This window comes from Simochromis diagramma, unplaced genomic scaffold, assembly GCF_900408965.1.
Source record: "Simochromis diagramma unplaced genomic scaffold, fSimDia1.1 OVJJ01000304.1, whole genome shotgun sequence".
Classification (NCBI taxonomy): Eukaryota; Metazoa; Chordata; class Actinopteri; order Cichliformes; family Cichlidae; genus Simochromis; species Simochromis diagramma.
This window is the reverse complement of record NW_024387030.1, coordinates 3716624-3737485: the sequence shown is the minus strand read 5'-3', so window position 1 is coordinate 3737485 and position 20862 is coordinate 3716624. Positions and strand designations below refer to the sequence as shown.

Below are 20862 nucleotides of genomic sequence, written 5' to 3'. Positions count from 1 at the left end.
CCAAAATCTGGCGTTAAAATAATTTAAAAAAACAAAACAAAAAACGGTAAAAATGACAAGATGCACACAAACATGGGGTCAGCAGTGGTACCTTTATTTGATGATAAAATTCCAATTAATTCACGGGTACTAAACTTAAGTAAAGCTCATCAAAGTCCGAGGCAACCCGACTCCTTTTAGACGCCCAAGTGTTTCAGATTTTACATCTACAAAAATTATTTTCAAGGAGGATTTACAGTTTGTACATTTAATCATTACACCTGGAGAAGCCCTGTAACATTCCTTCTGCAGCAGCTGATTGATGTCTATACAAAAATGTAGAGCAGCTTCCGCTACTGTGGTCCTTCTAAATGTGCAATTTTGTAAATATATATTTTTTACAATCCTGATTATACAACTATGAAATTAGGAAAAAAGACAGGCACTTTTTACTTCCACAGCATCCTCAGTGCCTATAAATAGAAAACAAAATAACACCACCCATTTTTACACATATATATAACTATATAATAGTACTGTACTTAAACATAAGAGCAGTCTCAAGCTTCCGATCAACCACAGTCAGCAGTTATAGCCATAATTACAACGCTTATTGCATATCACAGTCTAGCCGTCTGGAAAAGACAAGATTTCTGCAGAAATGTCTTTATGGTTTTAACAGATGTACTGAACCACATAAATCTCTATGCAGGCTGCTGCTGCCAGAGTGTTTCAGGCGAGTCCTGGATAAGAAACAGCGCACTGCATTGTTGAAAAGAAAAATAAAAGTATTCAACAAATAAAAAGTTGTCCTGTGAAGGACGTGTTTCCTCTTGCTAACAGAGGTGATGACTAGATTCAACCCACTTGTATTGTACTGCGCAGACGGAGCTGAAAAAGGTCACTTGTGTTCAGATGTGGTGCGATAAATAAAAATCATAATGTAACTCAGATGACCAGATCTTTGAAAACTCTCACTCTGAATGACTCAAAACTTTAAAATGCTCCGATCCTGCATCGTTTTTGAAGGTAGAGTCTCATCATTGATCACTTATCAATAATTCTGAGTGGGAAACACTTTCACTGGTGTGTAAAGGGAGAGTCTGTTGCATAGAACAGTAATTGCAAGTGAAACAGAATCTAAAAAAAACCAAAGAACTTCTGTTTTAATCATCTCCCCGAAATAGTGACATTAAGCCTTTGTGAATGCTCTGCTCATTTATTTTTGCAGAAAGTAAAGAAAGCAGCAAAAAGAAGCAGATCTGCTCCAAAATCTCAGTCTTTGTAGTGTAAAACTTGTGTTGGCTAAATTAAGACATCTGTGTTGCACTCCTCACAGGGCCGATCACTGCTTTAACAAGTCTTTGAGGACGGCTCCACCGCTGGCCTCAGCTGAGACCGGCACAGGAGTGAAGGTGGGCAGGGTGTCAGAGATGGGCTTCATCAGCAGGTGGCCTCCTGGGCCCCCAGAGCCGGAACCAGCCAGCAGAGGCACCGCTGCAGAGCGAGGGGCCAGGAACGGATTGGAATCACCGGCTCGCTTCAGGGAAACTGGAGCCCCTGAGAAGAAAGAGGCTTAAATTTAAATAAAGCTGGATGCATGAAAGGAAATAAGAAGCAAGTGTTTTTCTTTTAAGTGGGCCATTTACCTGCGGCCATGCTGGAAGTGCCGCTGCTGGTTCTTCCCGCGGGTGGGGCGCTCAGAGGCTTGATGTCATGAACCGGAAGCTTTGGTGCAGGCAGAGAAGGAGTCGACTCCATCTCCAGAAATTTCACAAACATCTCTGAGAAGGACTGCAACAACAAGGAACATGACAGTGAGTGAATGATATATTTTACTGAGCCAAATGGGGAAATTCTTCCTGAAAACCAAAGTAAAGAGCTAGCATCACAGTAGCATCCTGGTAAAAAATAAGATGAAATTTTCAAAAAGAAACTTGTTTTCTTATTCTTTAAATGTGGATTCTTCACAAGCACTAATATTAAAAAAGCATTTATTTTGCTAAAAAGCAGTTTTGTGTTGTAAAGGGTTTTATTTATAATTGTTGCTATCATCTCAGGCTTTTGCACATTTCTATATCATTCTGTTCTGTCTAGTGTTGCACTGTCTTTGTTTTTTTGCAATTTTTGCACATTGCACTTCATGTAGTCCTGTGTTGATTGTGTGTTATATGTCATATGTGGCACCATGGTCGTGGAGGAACGTTGTCTCGTTTGTGTACTCTACCACTGCACGTTCTATACATTTTGAGGACATTTTAGAAGTTAAGACCTTGGATCAAGTCTGCGGACTGTTTTCTGTTTAAAATAACTAAAAAGTCATGTTTAAAAAAAAAGTAGGACTGGGGGTTTGTGGGTTCATGTGTGGTCTTCTGCCAGAATCATGACTTTTAGTTATTTATTGATTTTGTTTGAGACTAATTGTAATTGTGGCTATTAAGTACAGAACACTTGTCAGTATTTCTCTTTAATGAATCTTGTGTCAGTGCTACACTGCATGGTGATGAAAGACAGTTTAAGGAACTGTTGGGCTGGGTTCTATTCTTCAGGGTAAAATATATACAGTGAGAACTGTGAATCATGTCTTACAGAGTTGAGCCCTTGGCCACTGGTGGGTCTCTGTGGAGTGTTTGGGACACTTTGTGCTCCTCTGCCTCCCAACCAGTTCGATACCCATCCAGTAACACCGTGGCCCCTGTCCTCCTCCAGCATCTGCAGGTAGGAGAAGTGCAGATAAATATTTGGGATATTTAGAAGAAATATACCAATTTGTTATGATCAAATACACAAAATAGACTTAATTCTTATTTAAACAAGCACAAGGATGAACAGTGCTGGCAAAGAAAAGGTGACACTGATGATTCAGGCTACTTTTTGGGATTTTCTTTTGTCACAAAGTTTTTTTTCCCCTTACAGCACTTGCCAAAACTTTCTGGAAAGTTACCCCCTGTCACTTACTCCAAGTCCACAGTTTGTAGAAGAAGCTTTACTCACTGTCACACAGTCCTACCTAATCAGAATCATCAGTTCTCTGGCAGGATTTAACTGGACAGAACCCATATAGACTTTATGGATGACAGCATAAGACTTAAAAAGGGGACAAGAAAGGGGGTTAGCTTCTCTACAGAGACCGATTCTGAAAACTTGCCTGGTTTTGTGGGACACTTGGCTCCCATAAACACGAGTTGAGTGGAAAATTTAAATAGCATTAACAGGAAATGAAGAAGGGATGAGGAAAAAAAAAAAAAGCAGAATGATTTCCAACACAATAAAATGGCTTTTCTGAGGAGTTGTAATCGCATTGCCCCTCACTCTGTATCTGTTTTCTTTTAGGAGGGTTGGATAATATACTTGGAGTACTCTGGCGGGAGCCCTGTGGGAATCGCGCCAGAGTACTTCAAGATCTGGACAAGAAAATGGTTTTTTTTGTTTGTTTTTTTCCAGGGCTGAGCTCCGAGAGGATTTTCAGGGACTGCTGGAGTCAAAAGAAACTTTTGGACAACTTTGTAGTTGACTGAACGATATCTGAAGGACATCATTACCCAATTCATCCTGTCAAAAATGTAAAAAAAAAGGCCTGTTGACAGAGTGTCAGTGTGACCTGTGACGGAGAACGCAAATAACGGAATCAGCCACTGAACTAAACTAATATTGATCAGCCTGACATAAATGTAACATTTTGTGAAGCTGACATAAGTAAATGTTTTTGCCAAAAGTGTGCCAACATTTAAAAATACTACACAGGTGCAATTTTGCTGCAATTAATATTTGACTCATTTTAAACTGAACTTGCTGGAGTTTCTTCTACAGAAAAAGGTGTCGCTGGAGAATCTTTTTAAAATACTGATGGAAGAGGGAGTACAGAAGGCTCTTTTTTTTTTTTTCCCCCCCTACGGCTTCTGCAGAAATTCTCCTTTTATTTTTCCTACTGCTACATTCGTCTCCCTCTGTAAGTGCTGTCTGGGAGTCCCATCATCCCACGTGGAAGGAGATGCTCACAAACTCAAGCCTGCAGGACTTTACATATGTAACTTTCCTGTTATCATTATTTCATCAATTGTGACAAGATCCCCGACAGCACTGCCTGAAACGCAGCCCCAAACCATGACAGAGCCTCCACTGTGTTTTACAGATGGCTGTGGACACTCACTGTTGTTCCGCTCTTCTGACCTTCTCTGTACTTATTGTTGATGACTGAGCCAAAAAAAAAAAAAAAAATCAAATTTCATCACTCCATAAGACCTGTTGTTACTGATTTTCAGTCCAATTCTTGTGTAATTTGGCAAACCTCATCCTTTTCTCCCCCTTTCCCTTCCTTAAAAAATGAATTCTTGACATTCACATTTCCACTGAGACTGTGGTGGTGGGTGTGGTTTTGGCTCTGCTGCAGGAGGAGATGTGGAGAGGAAGGTTCAGAGGTTCAGTGTTAAGGAAAAGCTGAGTGGCACAGCTGTCGCCGATCTTTTAATCAACCTAATCTATTTATGCAGTAGCATGTTAGGCATGGACACTCATGGAAATACCGACAGCAGCTAGCTGATGATTCTATGAATGCACATAAGAGTGAAACACACCTCGCTGGAGTATAAAGTGTAAATATAATAATAATAGTGAAAAGATGAGTTCATGTGTGAGTGTTTGGGAACCCACAGTAGACAAGAGGCCAATCTGATGAGGCTTCAGTGAACAGTAGATGGATCAACAAAAGAGCCATGTGTCATGTGTCAGGCCTTTGCTCGATTTCTTTTCCCATTTCTTAAAGACATGACTTTCAAATACTGCTAGTAACAAAATGTCTAAAGACACTGTTTTGTTGAATTGCCTGTAATGTGGAGACAAAACTAGTTCATCCTTTGAATTAGGTACCTTATAATGCTATAATGGTTCATAGGTCAGTGTGAAGTGGCTAAACAAACATATACACACAAATACATTCCTCTGAAAATGTTCAGATACAAGGACTGAAAATGATTGAAGAAAAAAAAAAGGCAGCTGATGTCCAAAGAAAAACTTTGAAAGGCCTTTAGATTACTGGAGAATTATTGCCCAAGAGCATTTTAAAATAATTACAAACTGACTCCTTGGAAGGAAAATATGAAATGATGAAGGGTGGGTCGAGAATTTTGCACGTATAAATCTTTAAACACTTAATTAATTTGGCAAATAACCAATATTCAAGACCTTTTAGTGATTACTGCAGGAAGCATAAGGATGTTAAAGAGTGAGTTTTATTTTTAATTAAAAAGACTTTCATTTTTTGGTTTTCTACTAATTCAGAGTTTTAAGAGAAGCAAACCAGCTGCTACCAGACAGACGCTGTCGCATTGGTGTCTTTTCTTTATCAACAATGCTTACTAACCTTTTAGGTAATTGGACTTTTTGCAAAAAAAAAAAAAAAAAAAATCAATGAAACAAAATGATTATTGTCAGTCCAGAAATCTCTCACCTTTTCAACATCTTCTCGGTTTAGACCCAAGACACTTCCCATGAGCTTCAGCACATCGGCACGCTTGATTTTGGGTGTGTGGAAGTATCCTAAGAACAAGTTACGCATCAGGACCCTGCAGAAAGAACAACATGGGCAACAATGCTGACTGATGATGTAATTCAAGGTTTTAAAAAAAAAAAAAAAAAAACCCCAAAGATGTGGCTATGATCCATTTTTATGCAGCTGCATGAACAATACCTAAATTCAAAATGCATCAATCTTCATCAAAGCTTATTTATAGTACTAAACACTATACTGGCTAGAAGGGTACATTTCTTTTCCATAATTGCTGCAATCCTTTAAGACCACGTATCTCTAAAATAATCCAGTTTCCGTGAACTTAGTACAATTTGGAGGGATTTATGTTGCTAAAGATGGAAAGTATTTTTTTCAAGCTAGAAAAAAAAAAGGATTCAATCACTTCAGTTTAACAGAAAAGGTTTAGTTTGATTCACCTGGTTTTCCCTAAATGGGAACAAACTGCTTCAATCATAAGCTTGATCTTCTCAATTTCACAGTTAAAAAAAAAAAATGAGAACTTGAAAGTGGGAAATCTACCTGAGGATTTTAGAATAATCCATTAAAACCAATGGAAAAATGTGATCATAATCTAAATAAACTGGAACTAATATTTAACAGAAATGCACTTGAAACTTACTTGTCTATTTTACCCTCTGTGCTGTTCAAAAGGTTCATGAGTTTCCTCTGTGCCTCTTCCAGCATCTCCTGCCTCACATCCACTGCAGCATGGACACAAACAGAGCGACAACTTTAACAGTAATGTTCAGGCCTCTATTGCAAATGGGCCACTTTGTGCCTCTTGTGTTTCAACATCTGCAGTGAAACCACAGTGACACAAGTTACAGACTCCTCTAATCCTTCTTGATTAAAAATATAACAACGACTGCACAAATACAACATTTTTCTCTCCCATTTATCAACAGATGTAACAACAAATGGCAAATGACAAGCAATAAATTGTACTATTTTGTAGGAAATTAGGATAACACAGCAACAACAAAAAATAAAAATGTGTATGTTTTCTGGCTAAGGTGGAAAATACAGTGCAAAAAAATGTTTGGCAAAGTCTTAAATGAGTCAGAAAAACTTTCAACAAGCTGTTAGTGTTGCAAAAAGATCTGGATTTACAAAGATTTCAGGCTATTTACTTTTCTGAATCTCAGATATGTTAATCTGTGGTTCAAATGACAGAGCAATGCTCCACAGACATACCAAAGCTCGACTGTTCAGTGCGTTCTCAAAGTTAATCAACTATTTTTAGACACAATGTAAATTTTCATATAGGTGACTGATTTGTAAAGAAAATATAGCGCCTCGTATCAGGTCTGGACAAAGTCTGAACAGCCAGAGAGCAGTAAGGAAAAAAAAAACAACAGTCTGAGAATTTGCTGTGATGTAATGGTCATATCTGATAGGAATGAAATCTGCTGCAGAGTGTGAAACAACGAATGGCTTCCCACTTCAGAGAATTACAGTTTCACTCATTTGGTCCTTTTCTTGGCCTATGCAAGGGGAGTAAGTGTTTCTTCAAAGGCTGGCAGGTAGATGCCTTCCACACGATATTTACAAAGTGCTGTGATCTTTAAACCGACAGCAGTTTTACTGCAACCTCACATTTTTCAGTAAAACTGGAAAGCTGTGCTTTATACAGTCTGATAAAGACACCATTAACACAACATTTATAGTTGACATTTTAAAAAAATAAAAAATAAAAAAATAAAGACATGTTTAAGTCAGTAGGTGAAAGTGCTTGGCTGAAGCTCACCTTGTTTTTTCAGCTCCTCAATTTGTTCCTCCTTCAGATCGAGCTGATCCGTGAGACGAGATGCTGAATCTAGAGCAGCGTTGGCTTCATCCAGGTTTATCTGACAGAGAAAGTTACAGCATTACATAACGTTTGTCTTACTGATTTTTATTAAAGTGTGACATCCACCGTCTTCAAAAGATTATATGAAATTCTGATATCTAGCAACTTTAAAAAAAAAAAAAAAAAAAAAAAAAAAAAAAAAATAGCGCTACTGATGCTAATCACAGATATGATTCTCTGATAGGTGATTGGTTGCTGGTTTACCTGGAGAGCAGAAGCTTGGTCCTCCAGTTTCAGAGCTTTTCTTTTCCACTCCTCTTTCTCCTTCTTGTGCTTCTCAAGTTCTGCCGAGTACATGGCTTTCTCTTCTGTCGGAGAAATGCAGATAAAAGTATTACTAAAAGTAATCAAAAAAAGGCATTGCCGGGTACACCAACTGTAAAGTGCTATGAGGAAAACACAGTTTTAAATATTCCAGGATAACAGACACACTTATCCTGCTCGAGTCTGGTCTAAACAGCAAAGATCTCTTTGAAGCCCTCAAACTTGCCTTGTTGGAATTGCTCTAGCACCATCTGCAGGTTGGAGAGTGACACTGCATACTGGTTGACTTGTTCCTGAGAGGTTCTGAGTTGGACCAGTGCATCGTCTCTCTGCTTCACCACCCCAATTAACTGCTCCTGCAGAGACTCTACCTGCATGCTGGCCTGTTGGCTGGAAGAGAGAGGACGGGTAAGTAGAAACACAAAAAGAATGACACAAATAATTTTAAAACATTTTCATGCAAAATTATTTTAAGGTAAACAGCAATGTTGGATCCAAGTGAAAGTAACACAGTTTTATAATCAGTAAATAATTAGCTGTCAACTAGTGGTTCAAACAACATTTTAGTTTGACAAAAAAATATTTGATCCTACCAGGTTTAAACATGTTATGTAAAAAGGTCAAGGATGAGGAAAGCCTACTGTAGATGTGTTATTTCTATGCATTTCCGCTTCCTTGTCAATGAGAACAAAGTGCAATATACATAAAGAAAATACCTGAACTAATTACAGTAAATAACGAAGAGTTCCTGGTGATTTTATCAGTCTTTAATCAAACATTTTAAAACACACATTAGTTTTATGCTAACCTGGCACTCTCCACAGCACTTGAGGATGTCGCCAGTCTCTCATCCAGCAGAGCCACCTTCCTGCGCAGCTCTGTCTCTCTGTCCTCTGCAGCGAGGGCTTCTCTCGTGTATGAATCTTCAATCTCCAACAGATGATTACGCAACCGCTCAAGCTCCAAGTTTAGGCGGTGCTCTTTGTCTCTCACATGTTGGAGCTGTAAACAATCAAACAAACAAAAACAAAAAAAGATAGCTTCAGCAGAGTGCCATTTAATTTGAAGCAGCCATGTGCTATTATCAACAGACTAAGTATTTACTTGACTATACAGTTATAGGGTATATATATATACAATGGTTGAGCGACATGATGAAGCAGAGATTCTATACTGCAATAGTCTGAGTATTTAATGAATGAAAACAGAGCATGTATAATGATGCTTGATAATTAAACTTGGTAATGTGGAGGGTTCCATATGAAGTTACAATACCACAAGTAAAATTAAGGGCAATGGGTGAATATCGTTCTCTTACCTCAGACTGTAATGCCGCAGTCTCCATTTGCTTCTGCTTGAGTGCCATCATCACCTGATCCCTCTCCTGCTGAAATGCCACAGCTTTGTCCTGCATGGACTTCACTTCGTTCAGGAGCTGATTCAGCTCACCAGATTTACCCTACAAGAGAGCAATAAACAGTAAATCATAAACAAATTTTGAAAGAATAAATGACAAAGTTTCCTGTCTAAAATGACGCTGATGGATACATTTCATTACTAAAATGCGTCAGTATAAATTCAACTACAAAAAAAAAAAAAAAAGTTACTGACCTGCTCTTTGTCTTTGAGCAGTTTCTCCACAGTGGCAGCCTTCTCGCTCATCGCGCTCAGTTCAAACTCCTTCTCTCGTAGCAGGAGGGAAACCTGCATGTTAGTTTCCTGCAGAGCTCTAAACTCTGACTCTTTCTCTCGAGAGCGTGCAGCAACCAGCTCATTCTCTTCCTTTAGCTTCTTCACGTCCATCTCAAGAATGAGCGCACGCTCTTTGAGGTTGGTCACCGCCTGCTTCAGAACCTCGTTGTCATTCTCACGGTTACGCAGTGCTTCACTTACTTGAGCTAGTTGGTCTCCTTTGCTTTTGATGAGCAAGTCTTTCTCCCTCACAGACCTCTGCAAGGCCTCCAGTCTCTCTCTGACCTGTCGAGCCTCCTCTGCCTGACTTCGCTGCTCGCTTTCTGAGGCAGACGCGGAGTTGGAGAGTCTGTGGTTGTTTTCTTGAAGAGTCCTGATCGTGTTTTCTTTCTCAGTCAACTGTGCTTTTAGTTGAACAACTTCATGCTGCATCTTCTCATCTTTTACAGCAGAATCTGGCTGATGGCTTGGAGCATCAGTACTGAGAGAAGAGCCACTACACTGAGTGGCTGTGACTTCAGGTGTCTGTGTGACGCTGTCCAGTTTACCTAACAGGACATCCTTTGTGCTGCTGAGCTGGGTAATAGTTTGTTGAACCTGTGCGAGCTCCAGACTCAGACTTCCCAATCTCCTTTCCTTCTGCTCGTAATTCTGGACCAGTCGAGCGTAGTCCACTGAGAGCTTTGAGCTACAGTCACTGTCGGCAGAAACCTGACTCTGCAGTTTGATCAGCTCCTCGTGCAGCTGAGCCGACTCGTGCTGCATGTTCTTGACTGTTGTGATGACCTGCTGCTTCCACTCCTCCATCTTCTTCACCTGCTGCTTCAGTGTGTCCCGCTCCTGCAGTAGCTCCTCAAACTGGTTGCTGCTGACCCCTCCAGAGCCAGCACCGGGCTCTCCTCCTGAGGACTGCAGTACGGTCACCAGCGTTTGGCACTTCTGGGTCAAGGCATCGATCTCTATGTCCTTCTCCCTAATAATTCGAGATAGATTCTGGATGGTCTCCTTGAACATCTCCTGGCTTCCCGAGGGATCGCTCATGTTAGAGAGGCGCTGATTTTCCTGCTGAAGCTTCAACAGGGCTGCTTCCTTTCCTGCCATGATATCCATGAGGCGGTGATAGTCAGACCGAAGCTGGCTGTTCTCTCTGGTCTTCTCGTTAAGCACGGCAATCACTTGCTCTCTCTCCACAGCGTATGCCTGTAGCTGCTGCTGTAAGAACATGACATCCTGGCTGTGTCCGCCTCCCATGGAAACTCTGGCATGAAGTGCCTGAATTTCCAGGTCCTTCTGCATGATCATCTGTGAGAGTTTTCCCACTTCATCACGAGAAACCACCAGCTGATCCAGCTGCCTGGTCAGTGAGAGGTTCTTCTCATTAAGCTGGGTGATCTCAGTCTCTTTCTCCTTGATGCCCCTCACCAGTCTTTCTATATCTACCTTAGACAGGTCGTGTTTCTCATTGCCATTCTCCTGATTTAGGGTCTGAGTCTTTTCCTCCTGCAAGATGACCTCTCCCTGCACAGACGGAGAGTTGGCTCTGCTCTGACTCTCACTAAGCTGCTCTACATTTTGCTGGAGGCGGGCTATCTCTTCGTCTCTGGCCTGGATGAGTCTGTCATAGTTTAGCGTTGTCTGCTGATGGTGAGCACGGGCCTGTTCAATCTCGCTCTGCTGAGCCTGCAGAGACTGTTGAGAGAGAAGTAGAGAAGCTTGCTGTTCCTCAGTGGTTCTCCTCAGAGTCTGGACCTCCTCTTCCAGGGCATTACGGGAGGATTTGAGTTGGGTGATCTCCGTCTCCAGCTCTGTGATGATGTCCAGAGTCCTGGGCTCAGCCAGAGGTTGAGGTCTGCTCTGTTGATCCCTGAGGCGGTCAATCTCCTCTTTCAGATGGCTGTTCTCCTCCTTCATACCTCCCAGCTGCTTATCCTTTTCATCTAGCGACTGTTTGAGCGTTTCAACTTCCTTGGTGAAAACTGAAACCTTATTATCCAGCTCTGTCTGTAAATCTGCAGCATTTTGTTTTAAAGTGTCCATAAAGACATCTTTCTCTTGCAGCAAATCCGTCAGCTGCTGCTGCCCTGCAACTGTGATCGATAGCATCTCATTGGTGTCTCTGTGGTCAGCTGCCACCTGCTCCACATCTCTTTTCAGCTGAGCAATCTCCATGTCTTTCTCCTGGTTTAGTTTGATGGCACGTTCATGCTCAGTCTGCAAAGCAGAGGCGTCCATAGATCGAGCTCGAGTTAACTCCTCGATGGTCTGCTGGTACTGTTTTACCTGTTCTTTTAGTTTGTTCTCAGCCTGCGTCAATTCACCTTCAAGCTGGTATTTCTCCAGTTTTAAAGCTTCAATACGAGTATCCTTCTCCCTCACAACCCTGTTCAGAACACCCTGGCTTTCCTTCAGCTGCTTGGTTAGTTCTTCCACTTTACCCAAGGTCTGCTCATTGTCTGCCTTGAACCTCCTGTTCTCCACCTTCAACTCATAGTCTTCAGACATCACCTTCTCGTGGGAGCACCTCATCTCATCCAATTCTCTCCTGAGGTCTGACAACTCTCTCTCCTTCTCTGCTAGCGCCTCATTAGCACCCTGTGCCTCACTTGCTCTCTCCCCTCCTTCATAAAGTTTTGCTTTAGCAGCAGATAACAGCTCCTCTTTCTCCTGCAGGGTCTTCTTTAGCTCGGTGACCTCTCTGCGTGCATCCCGGCTCTGCTCCTGTGAGTGTCCCAGTTTGTCTTTGAGCTCTTTCACTGTCCGTTCCAACTGTTGTTTTCCCATATGCAGTTCGTTAAGGGTAAAAGCACTCTGGCTCATTTTCTCTTTTTGGGTCTCCAGCTCTTGCTCAAGTGCCCTTTTCTGGTCACTGGATGTGTTGAGCTCTGCAGTCATTCTTTTCAGCTCTGTCTCAGCCTCTTTCAGCTGTCCAGAGAGCTGCTCTTTCACTGAGATCATATGCTAAAGTAGAAAAACAAAAGTGTTAATATTGTCTCTACTGTTGGGCTTTGTTGTGTCAAGTTGGACTGTATTTTAGTTTTAGTTTTTTCAAAACAAGATGTTTTTTCAGGGTAAACCATACAGACTTCATATAACTGCTGAGGAAAAGGCTGAGTTGTTTATTGTGCATTTTTCTAATCAAGTAAAAAAAAATTTAAAAGTCCAAAATGTGTCAAGAAATGACAATCTGAGATGCTAAAATGTGACACTTGATATCAAACATCTCTAAATAAGTTGCTGAAATACAAATAAACAAAGAGATAAAGCACCAAAGTCATGCAGACCTGTGTAGCTTCCTGGTTTTGTTGGTCTAGTTCCTCCAGTTCAGACATCAGCGTGTCCCGCTCCTCCTCAGTAGCTCTCAGGGTCTTTTCTCTCCTCCCCAGTTCTGCCTTCAAATCATCCAATGACTCCAAATCAGACTCAGCTTCATTTCTGCTGACTAGTTGTTCTTCTGCCACTTTAAGTCTTTCTTGCAGATTAAGCTGTGGACAGAAAATCTGAAACTTACTTACAGAGGCTGAGTACCTTCCGCAACCCATTATTGGCAGGAACCAATCAACAAAACCACCTTTTGTTTTTCTTTGGTGACACTGTGTTGTCTAACTGAATACTGTTTTTCTTCTTACCACTAACTGACACAATTACACAGAAAAAATTCAAATAAATTCATGCGACAAGTTCACGGGTGACTAAAATAATATTTATGTACAATATAAACAAACCTTTTCTTGTTCTAAGTCTTCCTTTTCTTGTCTCAGTGCTCCAATAATGGTGTTCAGTTCTAAGATGTCTGCATGCTCGACTTCTTCCTTTGGTTCTGCCTAAAGTTAAAACAAGTCATTAAATTAATTGGAGAAGCCTATGAAGGTGACTCCAGCCATTAAAAGCAAAAACTGCACACCATTTAAATGTATCCGTTGTCCCCATTTAGGTCTTCGTCTTGTGCAACTCTTTTGAAGGTCGTCTTTCTTTGGTGTCACATTTGACATGCACTAGATCTCCTCTTTCTTTTTCAAAGGAATGGTGCACAACCTCCTTAAATTTGGCAAGCCTGATCCTGTTTGCACTCCTGACCTGATGTGTTGATTTTGTGCTTAGACAATGCAAGCTTTCCACTTGAGACTGCTGTTTGATCTGAGTCACAGCTGGAAACGCAAATCTTATCATCGGTGATGATCTTCAACAAGAAAGCTGAATCAATGTGACTGAAGTCCATCACAAAGTGTTCAGGATTGAAAATCCGGTGTAAACAAAAAGCAGCATAAGCACATGAAACAGTGCAGCACATCACTAGATGACAAGATTAAAAGAGAGGTAGCCAAACTTGCACACAGATACAGTTTTTGCTTTTATAGCCAGAGTCACTCAGTTTATGCAAACATGTGCACATTGCTGATCTTCATGCTTACCTCATCCAGGTTTTTCAGTCTCTCTATTTCCTTTTCTGCAGCTAGAAAGTGGACATTTTAGTTAATATACAGATAAGCAATGGCTTAAAATGTGACGGCTATGACAATTTTCTGCATCTACATGTTCCTACAATAAAAAAATAGAATTAGCAATAGCTGCAACATCAATAAAGAATGTTAATTAAGCAGATAACACATCCATATGAACAAGCCATAATTTAACACAATGAATACCTTCCAAGCTATTTCTTAACATTTGGATCTCATGGTCTAGCTGGGCTTTTTGCAAAGCCTTCCCCTCCTGCTCTTGTACTCGTGTCTGGAGCTCGGCCACGGAAGCCTGCAGCCGCGTGTAGTTCTGCAGGAGCCCGGTATTCTCTTGCTGAGCATCATCCTTCTCAAGCTGTAGTGAGGCTTGTATCTTCTGTGCCTCCTCCAAATTGGCAGACAGTTCGGCCAGCTGCTTCTCACGCTGCTCCGCTGCTTCTTGCAGGGACTGTATGGTTTGATGGAGTTCATGCAGCTTGGAGGTGTCTGACACAGAGGTGGGCTGACCGCCACCTGGAGAAAATTATTAAGAGGACCAATTTAATTTGTGTGCGACACCAGAGTTGTGCGACTGAGATACAACTATTTTACATCAGATGCATTTACATATGTGCCTTGCTCTAACACACTGTAAGAATTTAGGTCATAGCAGATCATTGTTGCAATAAACTCTCAAAACTCTCTAATGGCCCAAGCTTCCCACAGTTATTCCAAAAATGAGCTGACCACTCTGAATCTGTTCCTCCAGCTCCTCTATCCTCTCCTCGTACTCTGCCAGCTCCTGCCTGTGTCGCCGGGTGACATCTGCCAGCTTCTGTCGCTGGGCATCCTGCAGAGCTGCAAGTTCATGCTGGTGTTCATCCACCTCACGACTCATCTCATCTCGAAGCTCCTGAAATGAAAATCCCACAGCAGCAAAGTTAGAAAAAATGCAATATCATTTGTACAGACAACAATAACAGACCATAACATTTACCTTAATAGTCCTTTGAAGCTTGAGAATCTCACTGTGGTTGTCATTACCAGCTCCTGTTGCTGTTGATGCCTGTTACAAAAAACAAACAAAAAAAGTGTGTTCATGTGGTTATTTTAAAAAAAAAAAATATTCAAAAGGTAAAACCATCTGTTCCATAGTCATTTAATTCTTCTGTAGTCTTACCTGAGACATTCGTCGCCAGTGTGCTACCTCCGACTCCAGACGCATGACTTCTGTCGACAGCCTGTTGATCTCTTGCTGCGACCAGATCACGTCGCTGAGGTCCATTTCTTCACCATGGAAGCCATGGTGAGATCCTGGGTGACGTGACAGGAAAGAGGAAGCAGAAGAGGAGGTAGTGGACGATGACGTAGTGGTTACGGGCAACATCGCAGGGCCAGCTGAAGCAGACTGGGCTGATTGCTGCAGCTTCTGGACTTCTTCTTGAAGCCCACTCTGCCGAGCTTTCAGGTGACTGATCTCCACCTGAAGGGACAAAAATGACAAGACTTTCCCTAAAAGACTTCCAAATGAAACTGGGTTTGTCTTAGTCTAACAAAGCACAAATGCCAAGTTTGATTTAGGCTAGACATACATGTCTATTTAGAGCTAAAATTTCTTTCATAAGTAGCTTTCCATTGCAGATAAATTCCCAGTGTTATTGCCACATCTGCAAACAAGGTTCACATGTTGGTGCATACAAAACCTTTTAATAAATCTAAAACTGAAATAATGTGTCTTAACCACTTTTCAATCTTTTCTCACTTAAAGCCAACACTTAAATTCACATGTACATACATCTTTCTGCTGCAGGAGGGTCCTGTATTCTGCAGACTGACGCTTGATTTGGATCTCCGCTGCCTCCAGCTTCTCCTCAAGCTCTGCATGAAGCTTTCGCAATCTCTCATGCTGCAACAAAGACATATCAAGGAGTAAAGACTGAAATACAGAAACATTCAGAAAATTAGAATGCATTTACAACTTTTACAGGGATCACAGTCAACTACAAGGCAGACATATTGGATCTCAGAGACACTAAAATACTGCATTTTCGCCAAAACTAAACCAACAATATTAACCCATTTCTGTCTATTTAAAACTTTTCTGTCTACTTTTTTCAGTCGCACTGAGCTCCAAGCTTATTTAATCCTTCCAGAGACTTAAATCTGTTTGTGACCATAAAAAGCACATCACAGAGTACATGGCCTTGTGCTTTTATAGGGTTAAATACTGGCCACAAAACAGATGGGAACAGCTGTAGCTTTGAGCAACTGTTACTCAAAAAGGAAGATCTAATGTAGCACATTTGCCCAGGGCTATATTTAGCCACAGATTACAATGCATTTGGAACAGTAGTGAAAGCAGCAGGATAGTGTGTGAGGGACTCAAAGTCAACTATAGCTTGATTCATGGTAAGAAAGAAGCATACAAACAATGTTTTTCACTAATGTGTTTTTAATAGTTTTGTGGGAGCTCAATGTCACAGAGGAATAAGCAATATGAAGCCTAGAGACAGTGCATGCTACTAGGTCAAATTCACTGTTGGCTTATTTATCTTAATTGGCAGGAAGACAAAATACAGAATGCTGCTACTTTTATTCATTAAGGAAGGACCTATTGCCATCTTTAAAACATAGTTCGATAGTACTGATAAAGTTCAACTATGATTATGGAAGTTTGATGACTTGGGATATGAGCAAAACAGACAAACCAAACAACAAACCCACAGTTAATGATATTAGTTTCACATTTCCTGCTATGAAAGTGGCCAGAAAGGTTTATAGTATTGCAGAGTAAAAAGACTAACCTCAGATTTCTGAGCACCAAAAGCAGACTCGACTTCAGCCAACTTGGAATTGGAAACCTGCAGTTCTGTGGCAGCATCTGTAGTTGCATGTGGGGAAAAAAAACATTTTAAAAAAAAAGTAGCAGTTCCAAAATTATTCATGACTCAATGTAAAAATCACGCAGCACATGATTTAAATCTGTTGCATCATTTTAATGATACAACTACAATAAACACAGTAAAAACACACTTGTGCATTACTTTTCTTTGTATTGAGAGGGGCTTTTCTGCTTTATCCATCATGGTATATGTAGCACATTTAAGTGATTCTAACTGGAGCCTAACCTTGCTCACATGATAAACAAACACGCTTGGCTGAGCAGGCTGAACATTCCTCGCCATCTTGTCTGAGTTATGTGATCTAACAGCTGAAGGAATCTCAGCCAACACATAACATTCACACCAAGCCTCAGTTAAAGATCCAGCAATAAAGGTTTACTTAAAAGTCCCTCCTGCAGTGATAACAATTCACACTTCTTGTTTCTGTCTGGAGCTGTGAGTTGGATATCTGTGGCCAAAGTTCTCTTTCTGTCGGTGTTTTATCATTCATCACTGTTTGCTTTAGTAAGATGACACTTCAGGGTTTAAGTGGGTAAGGTTGATGGGGCTCTTCTAATCCAATCTCTACAATAACTGCATTTTAGTACTATGCCCAAAACTGGCGAATCAGCAATCAGTATTTTCATATTATGCAGTAGTGTAAAAAAATAAATTTAAAAAAAATCAGACCCTTTGCTCCCTTTTTCATATCTAGCAACTGATGAGTTCAAAACAACACTGACAGGAAAATTGTTAAACACCGACTACAGTTTAAGTCTTGGTGTAAACAACAAAGCAATTTAGTGAATGATGATGAGTTCAAAAACTAGATATGAACACCCAAATATGAGCAATTCCGGAAATCAAACAACGCCTCTCTATCAGTGTTGACGATATGCTGCTAAACCTCAGCTGACAATGAAAAAGAGGGCCCATGTTTGCTTAAGTTTGCACCTAAATGAACTCAGAGTTGGAGCTTTTACTTCGCAGATAGCCTCAGAGGTGAATCGAGTCGCATATTTGGTAACATGCATTTGTAAAAAAATTAATAAATAAAAAAATTCCAGTTGATAAAATCAAAGGCTGATGGGGAATTAATGTGTTTCAACATACAAGAATGTGTCTACATGGAATATAAATAACCAGTGGTAAAGCTGAATAATCCAGTAGTGTAACAGGAAAATAACATAATGCATAAGAGGGAAAAATCCACTTTAGGATTCTAAAACAAAGAGCTGAATCTACTTTACAGTTAGTTCTTGAATACTGAAGATAGTCTGACCATGTTCTGATAGCAGATTATGCTGCACAATAGCCATCAGTCTAATCAGGCAACAGTCAGTTTGAAACGAGACACCTTTTTAACTGCACCACACCAAAATCACTGGTACAGACTTTTGTGTTACAATAAGTAAACTCTGCTGTGTTTCTCCGATCCATGTGTCCATCCATATTCAGCTGCTCTCACCTGGAATTTATCTGTCGGTTTACAACTGAATTATTATTTTTAAATTCAGATATTACTGACTTTAATGTACCATTGAGAAAATTTTGAGTGTAATAAACACAAAAGGAAAATTTTTATTTTTTCAGGAACTAAGAGTTCTTTCAGTCAACACATGTCTGTCAGAAGCTCAACCTTAAATATAGTGCTGTGGTGGTGTGGAAATGCAAGTATGCAAGTATGCTCTAAAACCTACACTGTAAGTCACAGCGGCTGTTTCAGCCCTTCAACAATTTGGAAACTTTTGGAACTTTTAGTTCGCTGCTAATGGATATAAAACTCAAACACTGTTATCATACTAGCTGTCCCACTCATTCAGTGCCAAACAGAGGAGCTCCTTTTAAGATCAAAAAAGTTGTTTAACTTTTATAGACTAATAGCACATAACTATAATTATATACAGCACAGCATGGATTGTTTTGGGGTGGAGGGGGGGGGGGGTTGTTGGGATTTTTTTACATCTAATGAGGACTCACAGTCACAGGTGTCTAATTAGATATGTAGATATTTTACTGTAAATACACAAGAATACAGAAATGCTTGCAACTTATTTGAACTTCTAAAGACTTGTATGAGAGGCCTTTTTAAATTTTAAGTTTTGAATTGCATTGTATATCGTGCTTGATACTGAATTCAAAATTTTCAGAACTCTTAATAACCTTTCAGAACTTTTAATAAACCAATTTGTTTATATTTTATCCTGCATTTTGAATCAATCACCATTTTGAAAGGTATGCATCCCCGTTTAATACATAGCTAGGTATTTCACTGTCTATATTATGTGCTGCTGTAGAGCACTAATGTTATTATTTACTGGAAATGGCCTATATCTCATTTGAGATTAATTCCAAGCACCTAACAAAGTAAACTACATTTACACACTGATTTGACAATTTATAGCAAAACTAAGCTGAAAATGACAGACTTTAACACAACAGCGCTACTGTAATTGTGATGTCAGTTAAGTTTAAATCTTTATACAAAGAAGATGATTCAACTTCAAGTTGAAGTTTGTGATGGTGTTAGAGTGAGCTGTGCGGCAGTGCAACTCGTTTCTGATCCTGATATAAATGTTTGTATAAGCACGGTGCAGTACTATATTATTTTCTCAATTTCTTTCAACAAAAGTGAGTTGTGTCTGTTATCCGTTGTGTCATATCCAAAATGCTCAGTGAAAGTATAATTCAGAGCTGAGAGGCCACCAAAAAGTTCAGATTTTCTTTGTGATGAATATGTCTATTTCGGCAAGTATTATCTTGTGTGGGTCAGGCAAAACAAGCAATTTATGCATTTCTGCTCTTTCTGTCACATCTGAAAATTAGAAAATGCACTGCAATATAACCAGTTACTTCAAGTCAAAACTTTTGAGGGATTACTTTTGGACGTTTATGAGCTTTAGTAGCAGTTTATTAGAGTGAGATTATAGGACATATACCAAAACTGAAAATCATGTCCCTACACGTGTAGAAAAAGCCTCAGTCAGGTGTGCTCTAAAGGTGATGTGGACATCGCACGGATCAAACCAGGAACACAAACAAACTTACCTCCTACTTCTTCTACACCTTCCAGCAGCATGTCTTTGGTAAAGTTCGATATCTGCCCGGTGAAAGATGACAGACTCCCGCTAACCTGGCCCAGAGACTGGCCGAGGCCGGAGCCGATTCCCCCCAACCACGATGACATCTTCGGAGGAGACAAAAACCAAACAAAAACAAAGCAGGGCCGAGGAGAACAGGGGAGCTAGCCTAGCGTAGACTCGAAAGATAATACAGCTAGCTCGCTCATCAAGCTCAGCTGGAGACTCTCAGCCACGGGGGACCCGTAAATTCTAAAATCCAATTTCTTTCCTGCGTGACAAAATCGCTTTCCAAACCGACAGAAGCTCATTTAGCAAGCACAGAACCCGGCTAATGACAGCTGGTCGTCCACACGAAGTAGTTCCTGAAGACCGGCGGACATAATATCGAAGTCTGACAGCTAATACCTGAGATGACGACTTTATGTTGGAGTCTGTGTCGTCTGCGGTCAGCCTGAGAGGAATATTCAGCGGTTTTTTTGGCAAGTCTAAACACCACAGCGACCCAAAAGTGCCACCTCGACTGCAGCCATTATCGACTCGACCGTAGCGAAGGGTGTCAAGTTTGACGTGGACACCGCACACGACAGCGGTGCATTGTGGGATACTGGAGGACCAACACACTGAAGGTGCGTTCAAGTCCCGAAGAACACCAAGCGTTGCAGTCCCTTTTAAATAGTTTATTATAAATGGTGTAAATTCCACAAAATACACTATACTACTACCAGTGTTGGGCAAGTTACTTTGAAAAAGTAATTAATTATAGTAACTAGTTACTTCTTCAAAAAAGTAACTGAGTTAGTAACTGAGTTACAAGATTCTAAAAGTAATTAATTACTTGAAGAGTAACTATTGCGTTACTTTAAGAAAATGTTTAATTGGCCATTTTTAACTACTTTTGATGTTTCCTCTACATTTCACCTTTAAAAACTATTTACTTTGCCTTGTTTGGTATCATCCTTTTCAGCACAACCTCACGTGTCTGGATTTACAGTTATGTTTTCATTTTGGCATACTGTATTAACACAATTGATCTAAAATCAGACAAAAAACATTTAACGTTGATTGAATAATATTTCATAACTTTAAATGTAAATATAAATTGTAAATTTTAAAATCATATACACAAGTTTTGCAAAACAAACAAAGTTAT

The 20862-nt window shown here is 40.3% G+C and overlaps 1 protein-coding gene across 1 annotated transcript; it reads right to left on the bottom strand.

Annotated features, from left to right (window-relative positions):
* Positions 1–73: 73 nt before the first annotated feature.
* trip11 (thyroid hormone receptor interactor 11) lies at positions 74–20332 on the bottom strand. The gene is made up of 21 exons (XM_040041549.1): positions 19678–20332; positions 16552–16628; positions 15543–15653; positions 14928–15230; positions 14745–14813; positions 14495–14660; positions 13955–14281; positions 13721–13761; positions 13034–13132; positions 12593–12793; positions 9231–12269; positions 8938–9078; positions 8428–8621; positions 7846–8009; positions 7560–7663; positions 7254–7353; positions 6126–6207; positions 5426–5540; positions 2569–2691; positions 1629–1773; positions 74–1539 (listed from the first exon to the last, which is right to left on the bottom strand). The coding sequence occupies exons 1-21, from the start codon at positions 19814–19816 to the stop codon at positions 1325–1327; spliced, it is 5955 nt and encodes a 1984-aa protein (XP_039897483.1). The 5' UTR covers positions 19817–20332; the 3' UTR covers positions 74–1324.
* Positions 20333–20862: the final 530 nt, after the last annotated feature.

What these genes read in the sequence shown, in the direction of transcription:
- trip11 (XM_040041549.1), bottom strand. Translation starts at nt 19,816, where the DNA reads ATGTCATCGTGGTTGGGGGGAATCGGCTCCGGCCTCGGCCAGTCTCTG. An exon ending in TGCTCAAAGACAAAGAGCAG is followed by an intron (nt 9,079 to 9,230) that starts GTCAGTAACTTT and finishes GCTCTCTTGTAG; the next exon opens with GGTAAATCTGGTGAGCTGAA. An exon ending in CACTTCCAGCATGGCCGCAG is followed by an intron (nt 1,540 to 1,628) that starts GTAAATGGCCCA and finishes CTTTCTTCTCAG; the next exon opens with GGGCTCCAGTTTCCCTGAAG.